The sequence below is a fragment of the Quercus robur genome, chromosome 2, assembly GCF_932294415.1.
Source record: "Quercus robur chromosome 2, dhQueRobu3.1, whole genome shotgun sequence".
NCBI lineage: Eukaryota > Viridiplantae > Streptophyta > Magnoliopsida > Fagales > Fagaceae > Quercus > Quercus robur.
In genome coordinates, this window is record NC_065535.1 from 84,769,910 (window position 1) to 84,795,197 (window position 25,288).

At 37.9% G+C, this 25,288-nt stretch overlaps 1 protein-coding gene across 5 annotated transcripts; it reads right to left on the reverse strand.

Moving 5' to 3' along the window:
• Window positions 1-11,639: 11,639 nt before the first annotated feature.
• Window positions 11,640-16,491, reverse strand: LOC126715474 (translocase of chloroplast 90, chloroplastic). Of its 5 annotated transcripts, none has more exons than XM_050416078.1 (4): window positions 16,147-16,491; window positions 15,875-15,902; window positions 15,357-15,484; window positions 11,640-14,336 (listed from the first exon to the last, which is right to left on the reverse strand). In XM_050416078.1, exons 2-4 carry the CDS (start codon window positions 15,886-15,888, stop codon window positions 12,073-12,075), a joined length of 2,406 nt encoding a protein of 801 aa, XP_050272035.1. In that variant the 5' UTR covers window positions 15,889-15,902; window positions 16,147-16,491; the 3' UTR covers window positions 11,640-12,072. The 5 variants fall into 5 exon arrangements, with proteins under 5 accessions (XP_050272035.1, XP_050272034.1, XP_050272033.1 ...); XM_050416077.1 differs by having other exon boundaries at window positions 15,357-15,489; XM_050416076.1 differs by having other exon boundaries at window positions 15,357-15,482; window positions 15,852-15,902.
• Between the last annotated feature and the right edge of the window lie 8,797 nt (window positions 16,492-25,288).

A 25,288-nucleotide genomic window follows, 5' to 3' on the forward strand; every position in this document is an offset into this window, starting at 1 on the left:
ATCAATGTCCTATTAACACAAAAAACTTCAATATGGTATAATCTCAATTGAACTTAAATAAATAATTAATGTCTATATTCTTATTTATTGAAAAAATATTTTTAATTATATTTAATATGATTAAAATTAATTCCTCAAAAACTAAACCACAGTAGCACACACTAAGTAATGTACATGGATAATTTTCTACAAAATATTTTTAAATAAATCTATTGTATATTTGTGCATTACAGTACATCAACTAGTTTAAATAAAGACACATTCATAATAAAGATTTGGAGCATGCCAAAGCTGCTAGCTTGGGCTTGGCTACTGCAACAAAGCTGGTTTATGCAATTTGAGAGCCGTGGGACCTCCATATATCTTACGGAACAAGACTTAAAAGAGAACTTTTTGTGTAAATCTGAGTCACCAAATTGTAGTATAATTAAATTGAATGGTCCAAATTTTATTATAATTACTCGAATTGTGTACCAATTGGGATCATAAGTATATTAGAGGTCAATATGAATGAAAGGGAATCCAAAAAACAAGAGGGATATGAGTTACAAGATATTACTGATGGGCACCAAAAACTTTTAGATGAGTTACCCACAGGAGTTGTTGTACAAATTCCAATGAAAGAGACAATTAGAACTAGTGTACTTTCGAAGGACTGGAAATACTTGTGGACCTATAATCCAAACTTGGACAAGGGTGTTCAAATAAAGCATTTTATGAATTTCGTGGATTGGGTTTTAATTAATAGTGTGGCATGTAGCACAATCAAATTTAGCCTATCTTGTTCTTTCGAGTTTGATGCGGATAGCTTTAATTATTTCATGGAATTCTGTGGCAATTAGGTGAAATGTAGAAGATCTGTGTATACTTCTTGATGGATATGTGCCGTCTAGGTTATTCAACTGCAGGACATTGAGAAGGTTATATCTTGTTTTCCCTTATCTTCGATTATCAATTTCCAAAGTCTCAAAACATTGACTTTTAGAGGCCAGATTTGATGATGATGAGTCAATGAACAAGCTTTCTGCTGGATTGACAGACCTTTGAGGAGTTGAATTTACTCCAATGCAACTTAATGCATCTACAGAAGGTTGAAATTTCTCCTCCCAAGCTCCTTTCACTAGTCTCCAAAAAATTTCTTATTCCAGTGATTTGTTCGATAAATATACATTAGAAAACTTAAATTCACTTATGGAAGTACAGATTGATGTTAGTCACTCTTAAAAGAACTTCTTTGGACATTTTTCACGGTAAAGAATCTCATATTGTCAAGAATTACTGTTCAAGTGTTCTTACTTATCTTGATATAATTTCACGTTTGAATTAGAATTTTAATGTATGAAGATAATAGAGGTATTCCTAAAAGATTCATTTGAGACTTTCTATAATGATTTTGATACTCTTCGTAGATCTTGAATTGAATGTGGATTTAATGGATTTTGCTCGTGGAGCACCACTGTTGAACATACTCCGAAATCACCTTTTGTGTCTTGTGTTCCTCCAACTATGATCGTGGTGGATTATACAAATAATCAAAACAAAGTTCTTCAGATCTTTGATGCCACCACCAACCTGTGAAATATATAGACATCTTGTATCAATGCCATACTTTGAAATTTTTGGTTATTTTTGTCTTGAATAAAAAGTGTGAATTAAAAGAAATGACATGGAAATTGTTGAGTAGAAACATCTTTCGAGAGACAACACTAACAATTTTTTTTCATGAGAACTGGGTCAAGAAAATAACTCAATAAGTTATAGATTGCTTGATTGCCCAAATTTCGAGAGAAGCTATTATGTATAAATGTGATATGTGTAATCTCTTTCACAGTTTTATAAACTAGCTTATAATTCTATGGATATAATTAAAAAATATTTATTAAGATGTATAGTATAATTCTTATATATAATTTAAATATTATTAATAGTCATTCTTATATATATTTTTTAACACTTTAAAAAATCTTGTAAGAATATTATTAAGTAAAAAATGTAAAATTTCCATTTTTTTAATTTTTTTTATATTCATTAATTCTAGACTCTTTGATTTTTGTAAGCAATAACTCACTTGAATGGATATTTATGATGTGATCCCACATTTAATTCCAAAATTAAAAAATAAAACTCTCTTTAAAAATAAATAATTTAAGACACATGACGCGAAATTGGATTTCAATTATAGAATCTAATTGGATTTTCTCTAATCTTTACCTATTAATATATATAGATAAGGGTCATGTTAATGGATGCTCTTAGGGCAATTGTTAATAAACAAAATTAAAAAAGTTTTGACATCACTTTTATGGAAAATCAAAAAGCTATCAACAAAATTAATGGTTTTATCATTTTCCCATAAAATATTTCTAAAAATAGTTCCTAAACCAATACCCTTGGAGCATTCTTTAACATATCCCTATAAATAAAATTGTAGTAAAAGAATTTACAAAATTAATAAATAATAAAGGATAAAGTTTAGTTACAAAATTAGTTATAGTTTTAGACTACAACTTTACTCATTATCTTTTTATTGGAGGTGAATTTTGACAAATCCACCATTGGATGACATCTTCTTCTTATATTCTTCATACTTGCAAAATTTTTAGAAAATTAAATATTAATAACTATATCATCAATAAATTGTTCAAATTGTAGGTTTTGGTAGTTTATAATTATGCATAAAATATAAACTTATAGATGATATAGTAAATAATATCCGATTGACACAAAATTTTGACATGAATATTAAAAGCATATAGAACATGCAATTCAAATGTTAGATTTTTAAAATATGTAATAATGTTTATTTTATTGAGTATGATTGTAATTTTAGACTACAACTAATTTTGTAGCTAAACTTTTATATAATAATAAAACACATTGAGTATGCGGGGGCTAAGTTTTAGCCTGTGCCACAAAAATTATTATCCTGTGCTTATGATGGGTTCGTCCAACCCCACATGAGCAGAAGTATGTCATAAAATTAGAACCTTTTAACTAGTGAGTCCCATTTGTATACTCAAAACGTTTTGGTAATTATATAATATTCCATAGCCTGGATGCTTAGATCCGAATATGCTTACTTCCAATAATAATATTAGATCATACAATTTGCTGATTCTCATTGGTTACGTGGTCAACTTTTTAATGAGTTTGCTGAATGATAATATTTTAGTCACCTACAAAGGTTGGTGACTTGGAAGTTCTTGAATACTTTCCGGGAAAGGAAGTTCAGCAGCCAATGAAGAATAAATTGACCTAAACACTTTTTTTTTTCTGGCGGTATTTGTTAGCAGATATATATAAATTAAAATCATTATAAGCTTGTCGCATGTTTATTACGGCAACAAGTAAGTTTTGTTTTTTCAAGATAAATTTTGAGTTGCTGTCATGCGTTAACTTTTTTTTTTTTCGGAAGTATGTTAAGTTAGGATATTTGTGCATTAGATACGATCTTTTATATTTGTTTTAGTTTTGCATAATATGAATCTAGTCCTAACATTATATGCAAAAAATTAAAATAAATCGCACCGTGTTCTAAAAAACATGGAAAATTATATATATAAACCATTCTTTAAAAATTAGTGATTACATTAAGGGTGTTCATAGATCGAGATCGGGCGGGTTTTTGTTCCACTCTTTAAAAATTAGTGATTACATTAACTTCTTGTAGACCATTGACACTCGACTGTTCAAGTAACTAGTATCCTTTGATGAGTGGTTTGGTTTCTTGGGTGTGACATGGTAGCAATAAGGAGTAGACTGTGGCATCACAATGATTGGGGGTGAATAGAGATTTAGAAATCTTCATTCCCCTTCACCATAAATAGGTGGCCATTCGAGTTATTTATTAGATGGGTCACTGTGTCGACTTGATAAAATTAAGCTTCGAAACTTTCAACTCACTACCGATCACAGGTGTCAAAATCAGTTGAAACTAGACAAATCAACCTGGGTCGAGCTGATAGGTCTATTCAAGTATTTCTAGTTTGCATGATCAAATTAGAGATACATCTTGTACAAATAATGGGGAATTATCTGATCTTGCTGTGCAATTTAATTGACAGCAAACCACCATCACTAATTTGACCTGGCATTAACTTAGGATCATGTTCAAAAATCACACATAAATCATCCAATAAACCACCAATTTTCATTTTCTTCTTCAACATTCAAATAATTTACTCAAGCACTCGCATGTATCCAACACACTTCAGAAAATAGCAACAATTGATTGGAAAAAAAAAAAAAGTGACAAAAGGAGTCTATCATGTGAGGTTACTTCTAGAGAGGTATACGCATTCCACCATGTCAAGTCCATGTACTTACTATTCTGCATTCTGCAATGGCACCATCAAATATGCAGACAACTCCTCATCAAATTCCAACAGACAGAACCTACACCTAGTCCCACAATTGTCGGTATGCAGACTCTAGTGCATTCCTTTTAACCACATGCCATAATATGACATAAATAATGGACACAAACATTTTTTTTATACATATAATTTTTTCCCAATTTTTTAAAATGGAAAATTGTTATTGAATTTTACATGATTCCTACTCTATTGCTTATGATTATTGAATTTTACATGAATTTTAAAAATTCGAGTAAAACAGGAATATACTTTTGTCTTAGGTAAATCATGATTTATTCCATTCATTAAAAACAAACAAGTTCAAAAGCCACCAGTGTCTTTCTTGAGAGTTGAGAGAGTGGTTGCTTGGTATTGAGTTCATTTCCTAGTAGAACTCTCTCTCTCTCTCTCTCTCTCTCTCTCTGAAACTCTATCAACCATGGAAGACCTATCATCAAAAGACGACAGCCCACGAGTTCTCGAAGTCTTAGAAGCTCTAAAACAAGCCTCGCATGAGTTACAAGCCCACCCGAGTCCCAACTCGGACGAGGTCAACTCGTCTTCCGCCATTAACGCTCTCCTGGAGCTTGAAACCGAGTCCGACACAATTCTCTCCAAAGACCCAAATCTCTCTACCCTCTCTCAACACCTTTCCAACCTCAAAGCCCTCGTCGAGACCCTCAAGAATTCACGCCGCCACCACAGCATCCGATCGTTCTTAACTCGCCGAGTCTCAACTCACTCCATCTCCCGAGTCGCCGGTTCCATTGAGTCTGAAATCCAAGCCTGGATCGACCGCGAGAGCATCGAGACCTTGACACGTGGACTACGCGAGCAACCAAAATTCAACAACGAGGACGAGTTGATCAAGCTCTTGACTCAGCTCGAGAACCGAGTCTCCGAAGGTTTCAACCGCGAGTTACAAGATTTAGTCCTAAAGTCCAAGCTTTTCTCGTACCTCGAAACAATTCTATGTGACCCAAATTGCTCAAAGCGAATACGAGAACATTGCGCTTTTGCTATAGGCGCATTGATAAGGTTTAACAAAGATGTGTTCGTGGGACAAGTACTTATGGGTCCAACAATTGGTTCCTTAGTCACAATGGGTTCCTCGGCTTCAATAAAAGTACTCTGTTCTTTGATAAGGTCTATAAAATCTCCACTTGTGGACGAAATTGAGTCACTTGGGAACATACCCAAAATCATAAAGTTTTTAGATTCTCAAGACTTGGAAATAAAAGTTTTAGCCATGGATTGTGTGTTAGAAATTGGATATTTTGGGCGCAAAGAAGCGATTGAAGCAATGCTTAAAGAGGGTTTGATAAAGAAGCTAGTGGAGCTACAAAGGTCAGAATTGGGTGGGGATTTGATTGATATGGGGAGGAATGGTGGGAAAAATGATAATGTGAAATTTGAGAATAATGAAGGGGTTGGTGATGGTGTTGGTGTTGGGGTTGGTGGGGTTGAAGGGAAAAGGGAGAGCAGGGAAAAGAGGTTCTTGGAAATGCATCCATTTGCAAGCTGTGTGGCAAGATTTGCAGTGCAGTTGGAAGTAGGAGAAGGGCTGAGGCAAAGAGAAAGGAGAGCTTTTAAGCAGGAGATTTTGGTGAGAGTGAGAGAAGCTTGTGTGTCTGATGCTGAAGCTGCTACCATTGTTGCTGAGGTTTTGTGGGGGTCTTCACCTTGAAACTTTTGATTCAATTTGTTTATAGTAGGTTTCTTTTTTTTTTTTTTTTTTTTTTTTTTTACTTGTAATTATGTAAGTATTTTTTTTGAAGGTTGTAAAGAAATTGATGATTAAGTTGAATTGTTGATATAAGTAGTTGATTTAATTATGTCTATCACCTATGTTGAAATATCATGAGTGTGTGTGTTTGGAGGGGTTTAATGGATTAGATGGTAGTGAGTGTTCATGTGTTTGTGGTTCGTCTGTTGGGAGGTTCTAGGCAGAGTTTGGTCGGTGCAGAGATAAATATTATACATAAATATTAAAATACTACTATATAATTCATTAAAAAGATTTTTTTTTTCTTTTCTCGGGAAGGTTTTCTAGCAAATGGAAAGGGAGAAAAGTTGAAAAAATAAAAATGGCGACTGAAGATTTTTATTTAGGGGGGAATCTTTTCTTGGCATATGCTGTTGGGCTAAAGCATATGATAATGATATGTTAATAATTATGGTATGACCTTTTTTTTTGGATTACCAATATTATGATATAGGAATGGCAATGGGTCGAGTTCGGGTCGGATTTTTTGATACCCAAACTCGACCTACAGGTCCTTCCCTGTTATCCAGATCCGGCCCGTTTAATAAATGGGTCTTTTTTTTAGCTCCAAACCCGGCTTTTCGGGTCTCCGTGGGCCCCATCCAACCACTTTTGGGCCTAATCTGTGGCCCAATCCAACCCAATCTTATTAAAAAAATAATAATAATAATAATAATAAAACCCAAACACAAACACAAATCAATCAACATTGTTATCAGTCTTGCTGAAATGAGATTCTTAGACAAAAAATAAATAATAAATAAACACAAAAAATAGAAGAAACAAAACTTCATTTATCATCTATGGACAGATTTTTACATTAACACAACATTCACTCCAATTTTTAAATGTTGAATCCTTAAACAAATACCCAAAAACAAAAACTACTTGAGAGAGGAAATGAACCAAAAAAAAAAAAAAAAAAAGAACCAAAAAAAAAAAAAAATGAAGAACTCAGACCACTAAAGCTTCATTGGTGGTGGTTTCAGCCATCAAAATCATCCCCGGGCTTTGCTTGACCTCAACACGACCAAGAGCCCCTCTGATCATCACATCTCTCTGCGATCTAACAATCTTGTGCTCCTTTGTGACAAAAACAGCAACCACCACGAGATCCGTGCTCCTCCACGAGGGTGAGGGTGGGTCGGTGAGTGAATGAAAGTGAGGGTGAGGATAAGATGTGAGTGTCTAAGTGAGAGTGAGAGTGAGTGAGATGAGGTGGGAGAGGTGGCTGAGTTGAGAGAGAAATGAGTTTTAGGTTAGGGTTGTGATATATATATATATATATATATATGTGTGTGTGTGTGTGTGTGTGTGTAGGTTTTTTTGTAATTTTATATTTATGCTAACCGAGTTGGGTCGAGTCGGGTCGAAGTTCAAGTTAAGTTTTTGCCAAAACTCGGACCCGACCCAAACCCACTTCGGGGTTTTTTTTTTAAAAAAAAAAAAACAAACCCGACCCTATTCTTTATCGGGTCAGGCCAGGTACTCGAGGGTCGGGCATAAATTGCCATCCCTTTTATGGTATGACCAAAGTCACCAAACGCGTGCGCGCGAGAGAAAGAGGCCAAAGCAATCATAAGACTTAAACAACGGAGGAGTTCTTACTTTGGAATATAAAAGAGGATTAGGCCACTAATAAAGAGGAAGTCGTCGACTAAACAAATTTGACATTTGTTGATTTGGTATGTTGTTAGTAGAAAGTAAAAAAGTAATGTAAGTGAATTTTTAGATAAGAGCCATCTATAAGCTTGCCATATCAATCGATATCAAAAAATGTTATCAAACTTTTTGTATATGTAGCATTGCTCACTAAAAAAATGTGAATATTTTAAAAATGACAACTTATTTATATAAATAATTTGCAAAATAACATTTTGTTTGAGAAAAAAGAGTTTAGCATTTTAGGAAAATTAATTAACATTCTAGAGGTGAATCTAACTTATTATAAATCTAATTGTATGAGTCTTGTTCTTCAAATACTAAATAATTATTCAAAACTCTGACACTTCATTGCAACTTGCAACTTATAGTTTCAAACCAAATAAAGAAACAGATTAAATGGCAGAGAGAATAAAGAGATGTTAAGAGTGAATTTTTTTTAAAGGCAAAGGAAGAAAATAACAAAAATTAATTTAAAGAAAAAGTTAATAGATAGGGCATAGTTATTAAATCCGGACCAGACGTTGACCTAGTTTATAAACCGGGTCACTGGTTCAACCAGTAGATCAACAGTCAAACCACAAGATCAAATAAAAATATTTTTAAAATGAAATATATATAAACAAAAGAAGAGTTTTTTTTTTTTTTTTTTTAAAGACTTAAACTTAAAGCAATAAACAAATAAAGCCCAAAAAATATAAACAAAAGAAGAGAAAAAAAGGTTTAAGCAATAAGTTACATTGCATATTCTGATATACTCATACCTACGTGCTAACTAGCTTCGTGAAATTGAAAAGTGCATTTATTTATTTAGGTTTTTGCTTATTTAAACTACCATATTATCACATATTAAATAATAAAGAAGTCAATGAGATTGACATTTTTAATATAATTTTACACAATTTACAAACCCAACTGGGTTAATAAAACCCAGCCGGGTCACACGGTTTGCTTATAACCTGCCAATTTTACCAGTTTTGACTGGATTTTATGCACATCTGATTCAATTGATGACCTGAACCAATCTATGTGTTGGGTCACCGAATTACTCTTCCAATTAGAAAATATTTTTAGAAACACTATATGAGAAAAGAAAAAAAGTAACTTATTTTTTTGGAGTCCAAATTTGGGAAGGATTGGGTGTAAAAACCATATTTTACAATATCTAATAAAATATTGTCACATCAACATTTTATTTAAAATTCAATACATTCTACTACACCTAATAACATCTCAATAAACTCTCAATTTGATTGGATTTATATATGAATATTAGAATGATTAGGTGTGGTTGTATTTATTCTTAAATATGTGATAAGATGATATGACATATTGAAATTAAAGGGGTAAACATGAGTTTTACACCACATCTTTATAGAATTTAATCACATTTTTTTTACCCTTTTTTATATTTCTCATAAAAGTGGTATTAAAATTTTCTTAAAATGATTAATTAACAAATGTTCTAAAAGCACCAGACCCTTAATTCAAATACTAGAAAAGTGTGGGGCAATCATTATTCTATCAAATTTCAAACTTCTCGAACCCTAAAACATCTCTAGGTTTTGGAGTTATATGGAAGCCATCGCACTTATCGAAGAAGAGAATTGGAAGATCGGTGGAAAGAATGGTCACTAGAACTAGAAGGAGGGGGCAGCAAATTTGCAATAGAAGGCACAACTCGCAATATATTGATTGAGCAAGAGAATTAACGAATTTCAACATATGAGACACTTTCCAAAGAGAAAAGAGCGTGAAACAAAACTAATCAAAACTTAAAAAATTGGAGCAATATACAAGTGTGGAATTTTTAAAGAATAGTTAATCGAATCCCGGGGGTGGAGAAGTCCAGACATCCAAGCTCTTATAATTACACTTACAACTTCCCAAGCAATTTTATGTACCAAGTAGACTTACTGGATATCCCTAGCAATTGTAACGGGTCAATGGTTTATTTGATTTTCGATTTTCCAATGTACTACTGCTCCTTAGTCAGTCACTATCATTTTTTGGCATTAGGGCCACAGGCATCCACTTTTGGCAAACGCTCCTGGTAATTACAATCTATGAAAATGAAATTCAAGTAATTACAATTTTAAGTTTTCCCCACTTTAAAATTTGGTTAATTTTCACATATCAGATCTTTACCTATATAGCACAACTGCACAAGCGTGGTCCATAAAGTATTGTACATTTTTTTCCAATCCATACCAAAAGACAAACTCGGAAAAGAAGCATAAGACAGAATTATGTTGATGTGGAAACATAGAACGTTACCAACTAACCAATTCTTAAGCTAATATTTGATGGTTTGTGCTGGTCTCCCTCATGATGTTTACGACTTTACATTGGTTTGGTGACCTACGCAATTATGATTAGGTTGGAATTTATTTGGGCATTATTTGGGCATACTAGGAGGGTGGCTTACACAAGCTAAAGTGTGTGAACGTCTTTGACAAGTTAAAGTGCGAGAGACTGAGACATTATCATGGTGGAGCTTGATTGGAATAGTTTTCATGACCAGTCAACTCGGGCCTAGGGGTCTAGATTAGAGATGCATCTCCATCTAAAAAATTACTAAAATGATTGCTTATTCAATGTTATTCACTTGCTGGTTTAATTTATGGTCCATAAAGGCCACGACCGATAAAAGCTACACAAACAAGAAATTCCCCTTTCCCCTGTCCATAAGGCCACAATTCCTCTCAATTGATAAAGACATGGAAAAGGTCTTTGTTCCAAGTTTCTAGTTCCAACTTAGTGAGAGTGATGTGAAGTGAACAAGCAAGTGAAGTAGAGTCACTGCATATAAACTTGCTCAGGTTTTTATCCAAAAAAAAAAAAAAAAAAGACCTTACTCAAGTTTGATGGTGAAGGATTCTCTCTTTATTGTTAAAAACAAAAACAAATACCAGAAAAATGAATCCTGCTCTAATCATACCTCAGTAGAATGTGGTCAATTTTATATGGAGCTTTATTGTTCCTTCTCTTTTGATTAGTGCACTAAGTTTAGAAAGTACCAATGCCAAATGCTACGCTTGAAAAGCTGGAACATGGCATATTGCAAAGACGTCCTGAAAACTGGTGACTATAAGTTAGTTATTTGAAGTCATGCTCAGATTCCAACTATTGCATGTTAGGTTATAGAACTTGGGTTTGACAGGATGATCTTGGAGGGTGACTCTGAGACAGTTATCAAGGCTATTCTTGGTGACTATATGGACTGCTCTTATATGGGTCATGTACTGCAGGATATTAAGTTCTTGTTTTCTAGTTTTTCTTTTATTTCAGTCAAGCATATTCATAGGGAAGGGAATTGTGGTGCCCACAAACTTGCTAGACGGGCTATTAGAGATCCTTTTCTTGTCTAGATGGAGGCTGTTCCTCCAGATATTTTTGATGTTTATCAACTTGATCTTTTGAGGATGCATTAATAAATTATTAACCCAAGGGGGTTGTTTCTCAAAAAAAAAAAAAAAAGGTTATAGAACTTCTGAAATCCATTTCACTGCACTAATAAAAAAGTCAATAAGAATTAAGAGCAAGCATAGCTTCCATCCCTAGCCCTGGCTAACTAATACTAACATCGTAGATTCATAGTCAAAGGCTTCCACCCCTATCCCTGGCTAATTAATACTGACATCATAGTCGAAGATGGATAGAGAAAAAGTCTAGAATTATTGAAAATGATCATTAGGTTTGGTAAACATAACAAACAAAGCATCATGAAGCTCAACAACATTTATTTCTAATTTTTCGATTTAGAAAAAAAAAAAAAAAAACATATATATATTGGTTACTTTTTTCTTCTTTTTTGGTGGTGGGGGGGGGGGGGGGGGGTGGGTAGGGAGGGTGTAGGTTTCGAATCTCGAACATCCATTAGAAATGTTGGGATGAGCCAGTCGGTCTAATTTAAGAATTACCAGAAAGAAAAAAGATAAGGGGAGAAAAACCCTCATCTTCTATGATTTTCTGTACAGTTATTACCTCTTGATTTAAAACATGTGTGGCCAAGGCTATCAGCTAGACTGGATACTTGCAGTGATATGAAATTGAGAACCCTGGTTTGATGGCATAATAGTTACAGCTTGCTAGATTTCCTTGCCATACTTCCATTGTATGCATCTTACACACAAGGAATAATATCAAATAGCCACTTAAAAATGCCCATGTCTTTCTTTCCTCCTCACGAGCAAAAGGTCCATGCCTTAGTTCCGCATATAGATTGATTTGCCACTACAGAATCCTCTCAAGACCAAAACTATCTAGCAGCAAAACAGCATCAGCTAATTATCCACTCTCTAATGTTTCCCTACTTCTACTCTCAATTGCCTTTCTGCGTAGTAGAGCCTTGAAAATTGTGAAGGCTGCAACCAGAGCAATCTGCAAATGCTCAGAGCTACTTGTTTTTATGCAAACCTGTCCCATTTTGCGACTATTTAAATTGGCATTAACTGATACTCTCAAGCCTCTGCTCATCCGGAATTCAGACTGTATGCTTCCACCTAAAACCATTTCTTTGTTGAAGGAGAGGATTGTCATTGTCAGACTGACATTATCATTTCTCACTGGGTAGTCACTCCCTCTTAAAGTAGCTTCAATATTCCCACCATATGCCACTTGTCCAGAACCCCCCATTCGCCCAGCATTCACCATAAACTTCAACCTATTCCCCACTATTATGGTATCTTCAAGCTTGGCACCAACATAGCAATTGTTCCCAAAAGATGTCAAAGAAAGTCCACAATCAGCAACGCTCTGCTTCAGGTTCCTCAACTTTGTGTTGCTATGAACTGTATATATCATATCCTTACCAGAAGATTGAACATCAAGACCAACAGAATAAGTAGGCCCTTTGGGATCTGTGTAAGCTGCACCACACTCCGACTGGATACTGAAATCCTGCTTGTCCTTGCTCATCTGTCCTGTGACTGAGGCAAAGACATTCCTATTTAGTTCCAAAGCTGATTCAAGGCTTATTCCATCGAAGCCCACATCATGATCCCACCCTTGGGGATCAAGAACAGGTCTCACAAGCCACTGATCACCTGTGACAAGGCAACGATATCTATGTACAAGGCAATCCGAGTCAAAACTTGGGGGAACTGCCATATCTGGTAACAAAACGGCCTCTGGAGACACCTGCTGGCTATCGGAATTATCATCATTCACCAAATTTTCCTCTTTGGAAAGCCTATTCTCCCTTCGCCTCTGATAATCTTCCTTCAACTGTTTCTTCAGATAAAGGATTTCCCGATAATCCAGCTCATCAAGATAGTCTTTTTTCTGTGAGTTCGTCAATCTCTCAAACTGAGATTTTTTCAGGATTCGGATTGAAGGTAATTGATCATATTCATCTTCTTCCTGCGTGTCTAAAAGTGAATTCTCATCAATTTCATCATCCATTCCATTTGGACTTGATATAGAGCGATGTCGTAGAAGAGATGAGAGAAGATGGGGCAGAGAGGGCAGCCGGGCAGTACTTAATGGTCCCAGTTCAATGCTGTCTTGAAACTTCAAGAGGGAATTGACATCACTCAGAACTTTAGTACAAATGCATAATAACAAGAATTGAGATTTCCAAACCTGTCCATTTGGAAGTACTTTTTCCCCCATAATGTTTTTCTTACATTGAGGATGGTTCTCTACCAAAAGGACAGGGTTTTCAAGTCTTGAGTCAGACACTGCCTGGTGTATATAGTGCTGCACCAAATCTGTACATTGGGTCACATATGACTCATAGTTGACAGGATAACCATTGGGACCTTCGGGCAGATCTGAGGAAGAGTGGGTCATTACAAGGATGGTGTTGAACCAAATTGCAGTACCAAAAACTTCAGTTATAAGCCTCAAAATAGGGAAATCGGTAAAGCCCATGTTGATGACATCAAGGCGTTCAAAGTACAAAACAATATCTGGCGGTGATTTTTTTATGAATTTCTTCACAGATAACAAAATCTTCTTATTTCTTCTCACATTACTGGAAGAAGAAGGCAAAAGACCAGGGGTATCGATCACAGTAATTTTAATCCCATTAACAGTTCCTGCAACCTCTTGGATGCGATCAGTGGCTGGTTGAAATGCATCAGTCACAGTTTTCATTTCTTCAAATAAAGAATTTATGGTAGCACTCTTGCCAACCCCTGTTTTGCCTAGGACAAGTATTCTAAATGAGAAATCCAATTCACGCAGGCCAGCTGCCTCTTGTTCTGCTGCAACTGCTTTGGCTCTATTGCTTCCAAGGTTAACTCTTTTCACATCTGATTCCCCAGCTTGTATCAAGGATGCTAGGTGTATCCGATATAAAACTTTTGCAACCAGAAGATTTTCCTGTGACAGCCCAAGCCTTCGGAGAAGGCGCAAAAACTTTACTTGGAGATCCTCAATCTTCGCCAATGGATCCATCTTTTTTTTATTAGAGCCATGAGGGTAGGAGTCTTGAACAGAATCCTGCTGCAGGGAAGGATTATGCTGATGTTCATGATTACCATAAGAAGCACGTGATCCATCAGGAAGTACTGGTGGTGCAACCAAACTGGCTGTGTGAGTTGAACCTAACAAGTGACAAGACAATAAGCGACCTCTCTGATAAAATGCAACAAGATAAGACAAGTTCAAATCTAAGATTGGGAATTGGTTTCCAGCATTGGAAGCAAATATTCATCAATCTTGCAACTAAATAGTCAACATTTCATTGCCTGGAGATCTGAGACCTGGATATACAATAATGATTTTAGTTTTGCAGAGAATAATGATAGACCCAATTCAGTCAAACAATTTACTACAACTCACCTAAAACTCCATCTATATCAAAATTAACCTTAGCAATTAATCATTGCAACAAGTTGACATAGTGATTCTTATAGTGATCTCAACTATATATACTGACAGGAGTCCATTTGATCAATACAAAGGGACCAAATTGAACCAAAAATGGCCAGAGATTGTTTAACACAGTATTTATGACATTTACTTCACCACTTAGTGCTAAACTGATATAGTCAAAGAAAAAATTTAAACAATATGGAGCTGGATTATTAAGTAACTATCCTTTCCAATTACAGTTCTTCACCTTTCCTTCAACAGGTTTCAGACAACCAAAGGCTAAGCCTCCTGTCATGTTGATAAGTCCCTTTAAAAAATATAATGTCAATGAATAAACTTTTGCAACCTTCATTCCCCCATTATTTAAAATGATCAGTTCTCTCATGATAAACTCCAAAAATGTATCTTTACAGCTATTGCCCAGGAAAATCTAACAGTCTCCTTAGCAAATTTTACCACTATCATCTCTAAAAGTTGATCTTTACTTTCTCCATCCTTGCCATCACAAATGAAGTGTATCAACAATTCCAAGTTCAAATCACAGAAGCTTCTGCAAACATGAAAAAGTGAGAAATGGGGAGGCTTTCTATGTAAGGGATTGGTCTTTCTTCTTTTCAAAAATTTTCTTCTCTCCTATAATAACTAAGTAGACTGGAAAACATGAATTGTGTGTGTATCTATAATTATTCTAACTAAAAAATCAATGCTTGAACATACACAAAAAGGGATATAATAGGGCAAGGTAATACCTTGGTCATCAAGTTCTTCATCAAGACGTCCCTCGTTAAAAAAACTGTCACTGCCCGATAATGGTCTAGATGAGACCAATGACATGGATACTAAATGAGAAAAAACCCAATCCCTAATACTCTTCATCCTGCACTAATTCACAACCAATTATCATCATCATCTGAATTGCTGTTAACAAGAGACCAAAAGAAGCTCAAGCATATCTAAAACGCACTCCAAAACATATAACCACCACGGAGCAAGTTTTTAAGAACTAATAACAAGAAGTTTTATAAATTCAATGGCAACATTTTATGACAGAAACATTATAAACCATAAATCAAACCGCACCCATGGTTCATCCAATCAAACAATTAACAAATGCATTACGACTCACTTTCGGTATGAACGAAAAATCATCCAATATCTACTCAAAACTTTTTTTTTTTTTTTGGTTTTCCTCCCCAACCGGAAAATAGAAAAACTTAAACCCCGAATTCCCTTTTACATTACTTTCCTTGGAAAAGCATTTCCACACCTGTTGTGATCCATTCATCAAGAGCTGTCTGCATGCAAAGTTACATAATTAATACAAAACCCCATTCTCCAAATTATAGTTCTATGCTAAATTTCCCATTAGTAAATTAGTTCAATCTACAATTTTCTGAAACTGAAACTTAAACATCAAATTTATAAAGCTAGCTAGCTCCTAGTAATGCTGCTAAGACAAAAACTGAATTGGTACTATAAAATCAGTTCCACAATTCAAAATCAAATCCAAACAAACTATTAGAAAAGAAAATGGAGTACCTGAAATGTAAAGAAATTTTCGAAGTCAAAAAGGCTGAATGGGATAGTAGGAGCTCCTTCGAGAAAAAAAAAAAAAAAAACTATACTAGAGCTGTGAAACCCTAATTGGAGACCCACGAAGGCATTTGGGTACCCGATTCAGGACCCGAAACGAGGGAAGCCCACGTGTGCGGTGGTGAAAACGAGGAGCGGACGAGGTTGCAGAACAAGAAGGAAGAGATAAGACAGAGAGATAAGGACTTTTGTTTGTGTGTTTAATCGGTCTCTGTGTTTGTGTTTTGTGCTTTGTGTGGTGGTTTTGTTTGGTGAACTCTGGTTGCGTCCTAGATGCTAGGGATAAGACAAAAAGAAGCCCGGATTTTTGTCAAATGACACGGAGGGAGAGAGGAATTGAGTATGTTTAGAACCACTATGGAGTTAGGTTATGATCTTGCCATGTGGCAAATAAGAGTCATCATATCATACAAATGATTTATGGATTGAGATTAGGTGCACCTGATGCAATTGTAATCAATGATTGAGATTGAATATTAAAAAAAGTAACTTTCAATCTCAATCATTAAATTAAATATATTAAAAGGAAGTAAAAAAAATTTTAAATGTACAAATATAAACCAAGAGCTAGAAGAAGGAAAAATATACAATCCAATACAATACAAATGCAATTCAAACAATCCAATAGCAGTAAAATAAAAAATAAAAAACCACACCCATCATAGTATAATACAAATATAGGAGGAACAACGACAAGATTGAGTTGTGGATGGAGAGTCAAAACCTTTCATAGTCTGTTTGGAATCCGCTTATTTTGCTGAAAGTACTGTAGATAAAGGTAAAAGTTAGCTGAAATAGTACAGTGGGACCTATGATTCTATGAATAGTACCAAAAAGTGTAGTGAGACTCATGAACAGTAGCAAAAATAAGCTGAATAGTAAAATAAGATCGTTTTTTAATTTAAAGCGAAACACACACTTAGTGTTGAAAATGAATGACGAACAAGTGATTTGATAGAGCAATTGCGAACGAGACAATTATTTTTTTGGGCTAAAAAGGATAAATGGATTGACAACTTGACGAGAGAGAGAGAGAGAGAGAGAGAGAGAGAGAGAGAGAGAGAGAGAGAGAGAGAGAGAGAGAAGGCAATCAACAAATTAATCTAAAGGGGAAGAATGAAACAAATCAAGTATATATGTATGTGAATCAAAAGTTAGATTAGGTTAGGTTTTCTGTTATTTTCCCCTAAAACCTAGTATCTACCTATTTGGTGATATAATATGTACAAAATAAATAAATTATAAATTGGATATGTATATAATAAAAAAAAAGATTATTTTTATATATAAATAGCATAAATATACATTAAATAAAAACAAATATATACACGGTTGGGGTAGGGCGATGCAAACTAAACCCATCCCCAACCCATCAATATTTTTGTCATCTCAATATTTACTAGAATACTCGATTTATCTTAAACTTAAAATCTGATTTTGATCACCCTCCCTAGTTGAAACCACTAACCCATCGGAACTAACCATTTCAATAGAGATAATTGAGTTTTCAGATCTATGGTTATGCACGCCAAAGACAAGGCTATTGGGTTGGGCCTCTCTCAGGCTCACATTCTATTTATATCGTGGGCTTGAGTTTCCTACTTTGGGTTGTTCTCAACACAGAGATTCAACGAATTTTTCTCCCTCTCTCTCCCAATCTTCAATTTTCTCTCCAACCTTTCAACAACCCCCTCTTCTCCTTTGTCTTCTCATATTTATAGTCCAATGAGTAGTGGGGAGTCATGATTACTCTTGTGGTTAGTGGTACAAAAGGACCAATGTCGTTACTGCTAAGTGGATGTTTAAAATAAGGATTCGTAGGGTTTCCCACTCCCTAATTATTATATGTCATTTATTTCACCCTTCGGCCTCTATAAATAGCTATTTCTGAGTCTCTCCTTCACTTTTGCATTCTTCATTCTCCAAACTTTCACTCTGCCGAGCATACACCCTTTGCGTTCATCTTATAGCCCAGAACACTCTTCCTCCTTAGAGCCCTCAGTAAGTTCCTTTTTCCTTTCCTTCTACTTGTTCTATTTCTTTCTGTTCTATTGTAATCATAGTTCTAGGAATCTTACCTTAGAGAATGGGCTATTCTTATCTCCTTTCCTCAGAAGCCTCTTTGGCTACCTTTAGGGCTGCCTATAACGTCCCTAAAGATGTTGATATCGCCTACTGTCACGAAGGTGATATTGACATCTAAAGGCGTCATGGGGCAAATATAGTTTTCTTTCCTTTAATAGCAATTCTTGAGGGTGAGATTAGGTTCCCCATTGACCCCCTCGTCATAGGTACACTTAGATTTTACAATCTATGTCTCGACCAACTCCCCCCTAACTTTTACCGAGTGGTGAGTTGCGTCAGTAAGTTGAACTAGTTGTTCAACTTCCAACTGAACTATCATGACATTCATTGCATTTATAGTTTATGCGACAATATTGATTCAAACTATTACTTAAAAACCAGAGACATGAGGGTACGGCTTATTTCATGCCTGCCTGACTCAAATAGGAACTCAACTGGAGAGTTTGTACGGGTGAGCGGCAACTGGCTTGCCAGGGAGCTCCCCTACGCTTTCTCACCTCGCGAAGTTGGTCGATTCCATATATACTTTCTTAATTTGATTTTATTAATTTTGATTCGATCAAGTAATTACTAATCAATTGTTGTGCTGCTTTTGTGCAGAGAGCAAAAGGTTTAAGAAGGATCTTAGAGTAGTGCATGTTCAGGACCTAAATTTTGTGCTTAGGTTAGAAATTGTGGTACATTGGGACGGACAACTCCGAGCATCTCATTTAATCCTCGGCGTTGATCCCATGTATTCTACTTGGCAAGCATTTAGCCAAGCTTTGTCAGTTGACAGTCCCCTCCTTTCATACATCGACGTACGACATGCAAATTTTCTTCCTTTGAGGCTCACAGTAGGCGAAGCTCATGACCTTAGTCCATGGTACACTTGTTCGAACGAACTTGCACCCATACAGGACAAGTCGGCTGAACGCTTGTCTCAACGCCTTCGAGATCAAGCACACGTGCCTCTGCAGCCTGAAGCCCTTGTCCAACCCGAGGCCCTTATTGAACCCGAGGATCTCGTTGAACATGAAATGATCATTCAGGAAGCTGAGGAAATAGCTGCCGAATCTATTGACTCTGATACCGAATCCGATCGAAGTGAAAGCATGGTGACGCGAAGGACGATGACGGTTAGTTGTTTTGTTCCCGACGCCCGACCAGCTACGCAGCAGCAACCACCTCAGGGCCGTGGCCAAACTCCCCCTCCTCCTCCTCCTTCTGACCGCTCTCGGAAGAGACAATGCACATCTGAACAAACTCTGTCCGGCTCGAGTGACGCACCAACTAGAACTCCCCTCTGGCCATCAGGGAATATTGTCATCCGAAAGCCAACAGCCCAGATGGGGACGAACGTGGCGTCCACCTCCCGACCTGTGCAGGGATGGCAGCCTATGTTTCAACTAGATGGTAAACCACTTCCTGCCACCGCAAGTGTATGGGTGTAGGAAAAGGGCAAAGGGGATCGCATTGCCCAAAGTTTGGTGCGCGGTCTCTTGTTAACTAAAGACATGCACGCTTTTGAGGACGGGACGGACGAGTTACTGGGCAGGCAGTTGCAATGGCACACAATTGCGGTAATTTCATGTCTCCTAGTTTTCTATCGGCTTTTACACAATTTTTGTTGTACTTATTATAGTTTCCTTTTGCTGTACTTATTATTTGTTTTATCAGGCCGCTCAACTGACTCACGTCCTCGATGGGCGGCTAAAGGAGCTGGCCGAGGATGCCAAGCGAGAGAAGACCCTCAAGGATATAGCCGAGGTGAGTGCTAAAGAGAAAACCAAGGCTGCCGTGATCGCGGAGAAGAAAGCTACTGCATCCGAGAAGGCCCGGGTGTCAGCAGAGAAGAAATCCTCGAAGTTGGAGACCAAACTAGGTGAAACCGAGCTGAAATTGGCAGAGGCTGCAAGTTTGAACATAGCTCAGGCAGAGGAGTTGGCTGACTTGAAAGCAGCTCTGGAGGCTTGTGAAAATAAATGGTATAACGAGGGGTTTGCCGACATGGAAAACTCAGCAAAGCCCATCATACATAAAGCCCGGAAGCTGGCATTTGAGGAGGGTTGGTTGGTTGTCCTACAAGCCATGGGGGTCCCAGAGGACTCTCTTTTAAGAAACCCGAACCAAATCCCTTTCCCGGTCCCTTCTACTGCTGCCCAAAACCCTCTCGGTGCCATTGACGAGGAAGAGACGACGAGCATGAGGGAGTTGGTGGAGGCAATTGACTCCTACATGGAGCTGATTGACTTGGAGGCCACTAGCAACCCGCATTTTGGCGATCAGCTTAGCAAGGACGTCCAACCACCTCTTGTAGCCTAGCAGCCTCCTGAGGACGTCGCCCAATTCCAGTTCGTAGATCCTTCAGCTTGATTCCTGGACTCAGTCTCTACTTCTTATTCCTTTTTAGTTTAACTTCTTTATTCAGCTCACCTACGTCACCGGGATATGGTGATGGACCAATCATTTTTCAAGGTTTAATTTTCCCAAAGTCACCGGGCTGTGGTGACAAAACACTATTTTAACCTTTACTTGTTTACTTAATCATATTTACCAATGTTTTCTGCTATTTTTCCTATTATGTTCTTTGATTATCTTTCTGTTTTATAAATATGCACGTATTCCAAATGACCGGGTGGTTTAACCCCGTGATTGATGCTACTTTCTCAAGTCATAAGATTAGGCAATTGCCGGCCATTCATGATGGCCGGACCAGCATGGGCGGGGCCACTTGCACCTAGAAAGACTTGGCTCCTCGGTGGTAATAATCAAATTCGATATTCATTGATGGTTTTTGAAAAAAGGCTCCCACCTGCTCGGTGATGGAAATCAAACCGAAAACAAGTTGTTGTCCTTAGAATTGTTTAGTTTAAGGTTTTCACCTACTTGGTGATGAAAATCGATCCGAGAATAGGTTTCTGTCTTTAGAATTGTTTAGTTTAAGGTTTTCACCTATTCGGTGATGAAAATTGAACCGGGAACAGGTTTCTGTCCTTAGTTTTCAGATTGGTTTCTACTTGCTCGATGATAATAATCGAACCGAGAACAAGTTTTTGCCCTTAGGATTGTTTAGTTTAAGATTTCCACTTGCTCGGTGATGAAAATCGAACCGAGAACAAGTTTCTGTCCTTAGTTTTCAGTAAGGTTGCTCGGTGATGATGATCGAACTGAGAAGCAAGTTTCTGTCCTTAGCTTAAAACAAACTGCCTTAGTTTTCTTAACCTTCCTATTTTTGCTAGCTGGGGCTGATGGATTAACGGTAATGGAATTTAATGCACCTGTATGGATAAATATCAACTTCATATCAGTTAAAGCATATGTACAAAATTACACTGAATCTACACTTAACAAAAACAGAGTTTCTCCCGTAGATCTCATGGGCATTGTTTGGTATGCCCATAATACATTGGGCAGCTCCTCGGCCCACTTACCCTTCGCACCGTCCAGTCTTTTCTTCAATCCATTCACAATTGTCTTGTTAACAGATTCAGTCTGTCCATTGCTTTGAGGATACGTTGGGATAGAGTATCTGTTCTTGATGCCGAGATCACTGCAAAACTCGCAGAAGGCCCTGCTGTCAAACTGCAACCCGTTGTCGAATATAAGAGAGTCCGGCACCCCAAATTTAGTGACTATATTCTTCCATATGAACTTCTTAATATCCATGTCCCGGATATTAGCTAACGCTTCTGCCTCCGCCCACTTGGTAAAGTAATCAACAGCCACTAAAACAAACCTTCGATTGCCCGACGCTCGGGAAAATGGGCCGATAATATCCAGCCCCCATTGTGCAAAGGGCTAAGGGCTGCTGATCGGATTCAGATGTCCTGCTGGCTGGTGGATCAAAGGGGCATGCTTTTGGCACTGCTCACACTTACGCACATATTCGACAGCGTCCCTCTGCATTTATGGCCACCAAAATCCTTGAGTCACTGCCCGATGAGCTTATAAGCATCCCCCCACATGACTGCCGCACACGCCATCATGTAGCTCGACCAAGAGTTCATTTACTTTCCCAGGGTGTAAGCACAAAAGAGATGGCCCTCCAAAGGACCTTTAATATAGTTTCTTATCTGCCGACAACCAGTATCAAGAGACTATTTGGCGAACCCTGTTAGCCTCTTTTTCGTCATCTAGGACCCAATCCTCGGCTAAGAAGTCAATAATCGGGTCCATCCAACATGGCCCGGTTGTTGAAATCACTGTAACACTAACCCCGACGAGACCAACATTAGTCACGGTATTAATGCTTGGTTCCGTTATGACCTCCACTTTGATTAACCAAGGGACATTCTCAGTCATTGCTGAGGCTAGCGTAGCTAGAGAATCAGCGTGTCTGTTTTGCCCCCAGGGCACTTGGGTCACCTTTGCAATACAGAACTTACCCATAACTTGTTTTACCACTTATAAGTACTCTTTCATTCAAAAATCCCAGGCTTCAAAGTTGCCCTGTACCTAGCTAACCACCAGCCATGAATCTGAATAAATCTCTACGTCCCGGGCACCCGTATCTAAAATGGTCCTCAACCCGGCAAGCAAGGCCTCGTACTCTGCCTCGTTATTAGAGGCTCTAAACCCTAATCTAAAAGAATGCTCTAGCCATATTCCTTCCGGAGTAATTATGAAAATCCTGGCACCAGCCCTCATGGCGCTTGATGCACTGTCTACAAACACCCTCTATGGACAGCTTTCCACATGACAAACTATTTCCCCTTTAATCCTAGGAGAAAATTCCGCCACAAAATCAGCCAACACCTGCCTGTTCACCAAACTCCTTAGCTTATACCTTATGTCAAAGGCTCCAAGTTGGGTCCCCCAGTTAGCTATCCGTCTCGTGAAGTCAGATCTTTTCAACAATGATTGCAAAAGGTATTCGATTAATACGTATACAGTATGAGCCTGAAAGTAATGGGGCAGCTTTCTTGTGGCATGAACTAGTGCCAACAACAACTTTTCCAAAGGCAGATACCTCGTCTTGGCATCGACCAAGGTTTTGCTGATATAATATACGGGCTACTGCACTCCTCAGTTCCTCAGAAGCACGACACTTACAGCGTGATCAGATACCAAGAGGTACATGAATAAGTTCTCCTCGGGCTTTGAGGCTGTCAACATAGGTGTCTGCATTAAATATTCCTTCAAGTTCTGGAAAGCTTTTTCACACTCTTCGTTTAACTGAAATCCCCTCCACTTCCTCAAAAGGTGGTAAAATGGACGACAGCGATCAGCAAATTTAGAAATGAACCGGTTAAGGGCAGCCAGCATTCCAGTCAATACCTGCACCTCTTTTGGATTGCTCGGCGACCTGAGACGCTTCACAGCTTCAATCTGATCTGGATTGACTTCGATTCCCCGACAAGTGATTAAATATCCCAAGAACTTGCCAGCTCCTACCCCAAAAGCACACTTCTCCCCATTAAGGCGCAACTTATGTTGTCGAAGTACTTCAAACACCCCCTGAAAATCCTCAAAGTGTTGTACTTCTTGCTTGCTTTTCACTACCACGTCATTAATGTACACTTCCTGTACACCTAATCCTATCCCGAAACATCCTCGTCATCATCTGTTGATACGTTGCCCCGACATTCTTTAATCTGAAAGGCATCACGGTGTAGTGGTAATTAGCGTCAGGAAAGATGAATGTCGTCTTTTCCTAGTCCTCGACAACCAAGGAAGTCTGATGATAGCCTTGAAAAGCGACCAAGAAACCCATCCTTTGGTGCCCATAGGTAGTATCCACCAACTAATCGATTTTTTGGCATAGGGAACGGGTCCTTTTTGACATGCTCGGTTTAAATCCATGAAATCTACACAAACCCTCCATTTGTCGTTCTTTTTCCTGACTACCACGGTATTCGCCAGCCACTCCGGGAAAAAGACTTCCTTTATCGCCCTGGCCTCTTTTAACCTCTTAACCTCCAATTTAACTGTTTCGACGTGCTCCTTGGTTGACCTCCTCGACTTCTGCTTCTTGGGAGGAAACGACAGGTCTACGTTAAGCCAGTGAACTATGAATTCGGGATCCACTCTGGGCACCTTATACGGGTTCCAGGCAAAGACATCTATATTTTGAATGAGAAACAACAACACTCCTACCCTATCCTTGTCCTTCATACTTGTTCCTATTTGGAAATATCTGTCAACATTCGATAATATTTTAACCCTCATCAGTTCCTCAGCACAACTAGCCCCCCTTTCTTCTCGAGGCCCCTGTAATTGCTATAAAGTTGCCTCCTTGGTGGTTTCCTTTTGATCGGTCCGTTCGTTCTTCCAATCAACTGCTGAGACCAGGCATTGTCTAGCCACCTGCTGGCTTCCTCTTACCATGACAATACCCTGCTCGGTATGGAACTTAATCTTCACATGCAGGGTGAATAGAACAGCCCCCATTGCATGAATCCATAGCCTTCCCAAAATCGCTATATAAGGAGAAAATAAGGCTACCACTATAAACGTTACAACTACCTCCTTACCTTCCATATTCACGGGAAATGAGATTTGCCCCTGGGGAATCACCACCCTGTCATCAAACCCGACTAGAGGCATATCATACTTTGAGAGGTCCTCCTTTTTCAACCCAAGCCCCTTGAAAAGGTCGGGATACATCACGTCAGCCCCACTCCCCTGATCTATTATCACCCTCTTTACTAAGAAACCCCTTATTTGAGTCGTTACTACCAATGCATCATCATGCAGCTGAATCGTTCCCTCTAGGTCGTCATTGTAAAAAACAAGAGGTTCTCGAGAAAATTTTATTTTCTTTTCGAGGGGCTGCTCATCCGAGTAATTTTCTACAGGTACAACAGCTAATACCCCCTTTCTAGTCACCGCCGTACTCCTCGGCGCAGCTTGGATGACTTCAATCACTCCCAGTGGCGGTGGGAGAGGATTTCCTCTTTGTTGGGCTCCTTGCATGGATGACTTCAAATACCCTGCTTTCACTAGCTGCCCTAAATGATCTTTTAACACCCGGCGCTGCTCGGTGGTGTGCCCCTTATCTCTATGATAGGTGCAGTACAAG

Coding starts and splice junctions, on each gene's coding strand:
- LOC126715474 (XM_050416076.1), bottom strand. CDS start 15,888: ATGGATCACAACAGGTGTGGAAATGCTTTTCCAAGGA. Junction 15,483..15,851: donor TGGAAATGCTTTTCCAAGGA/AAGTAATGTAAA, acceptor ATTAGTGCAGGA/TGAAGAGTATTAGGGATTGG. Junction 14,337..15,356: donor TGAAGAACTTGATGACCAAG/GTATTACCTTGC, acceptor GTCACTTGTTAG/GTTCAACTCACACAGCCAGT.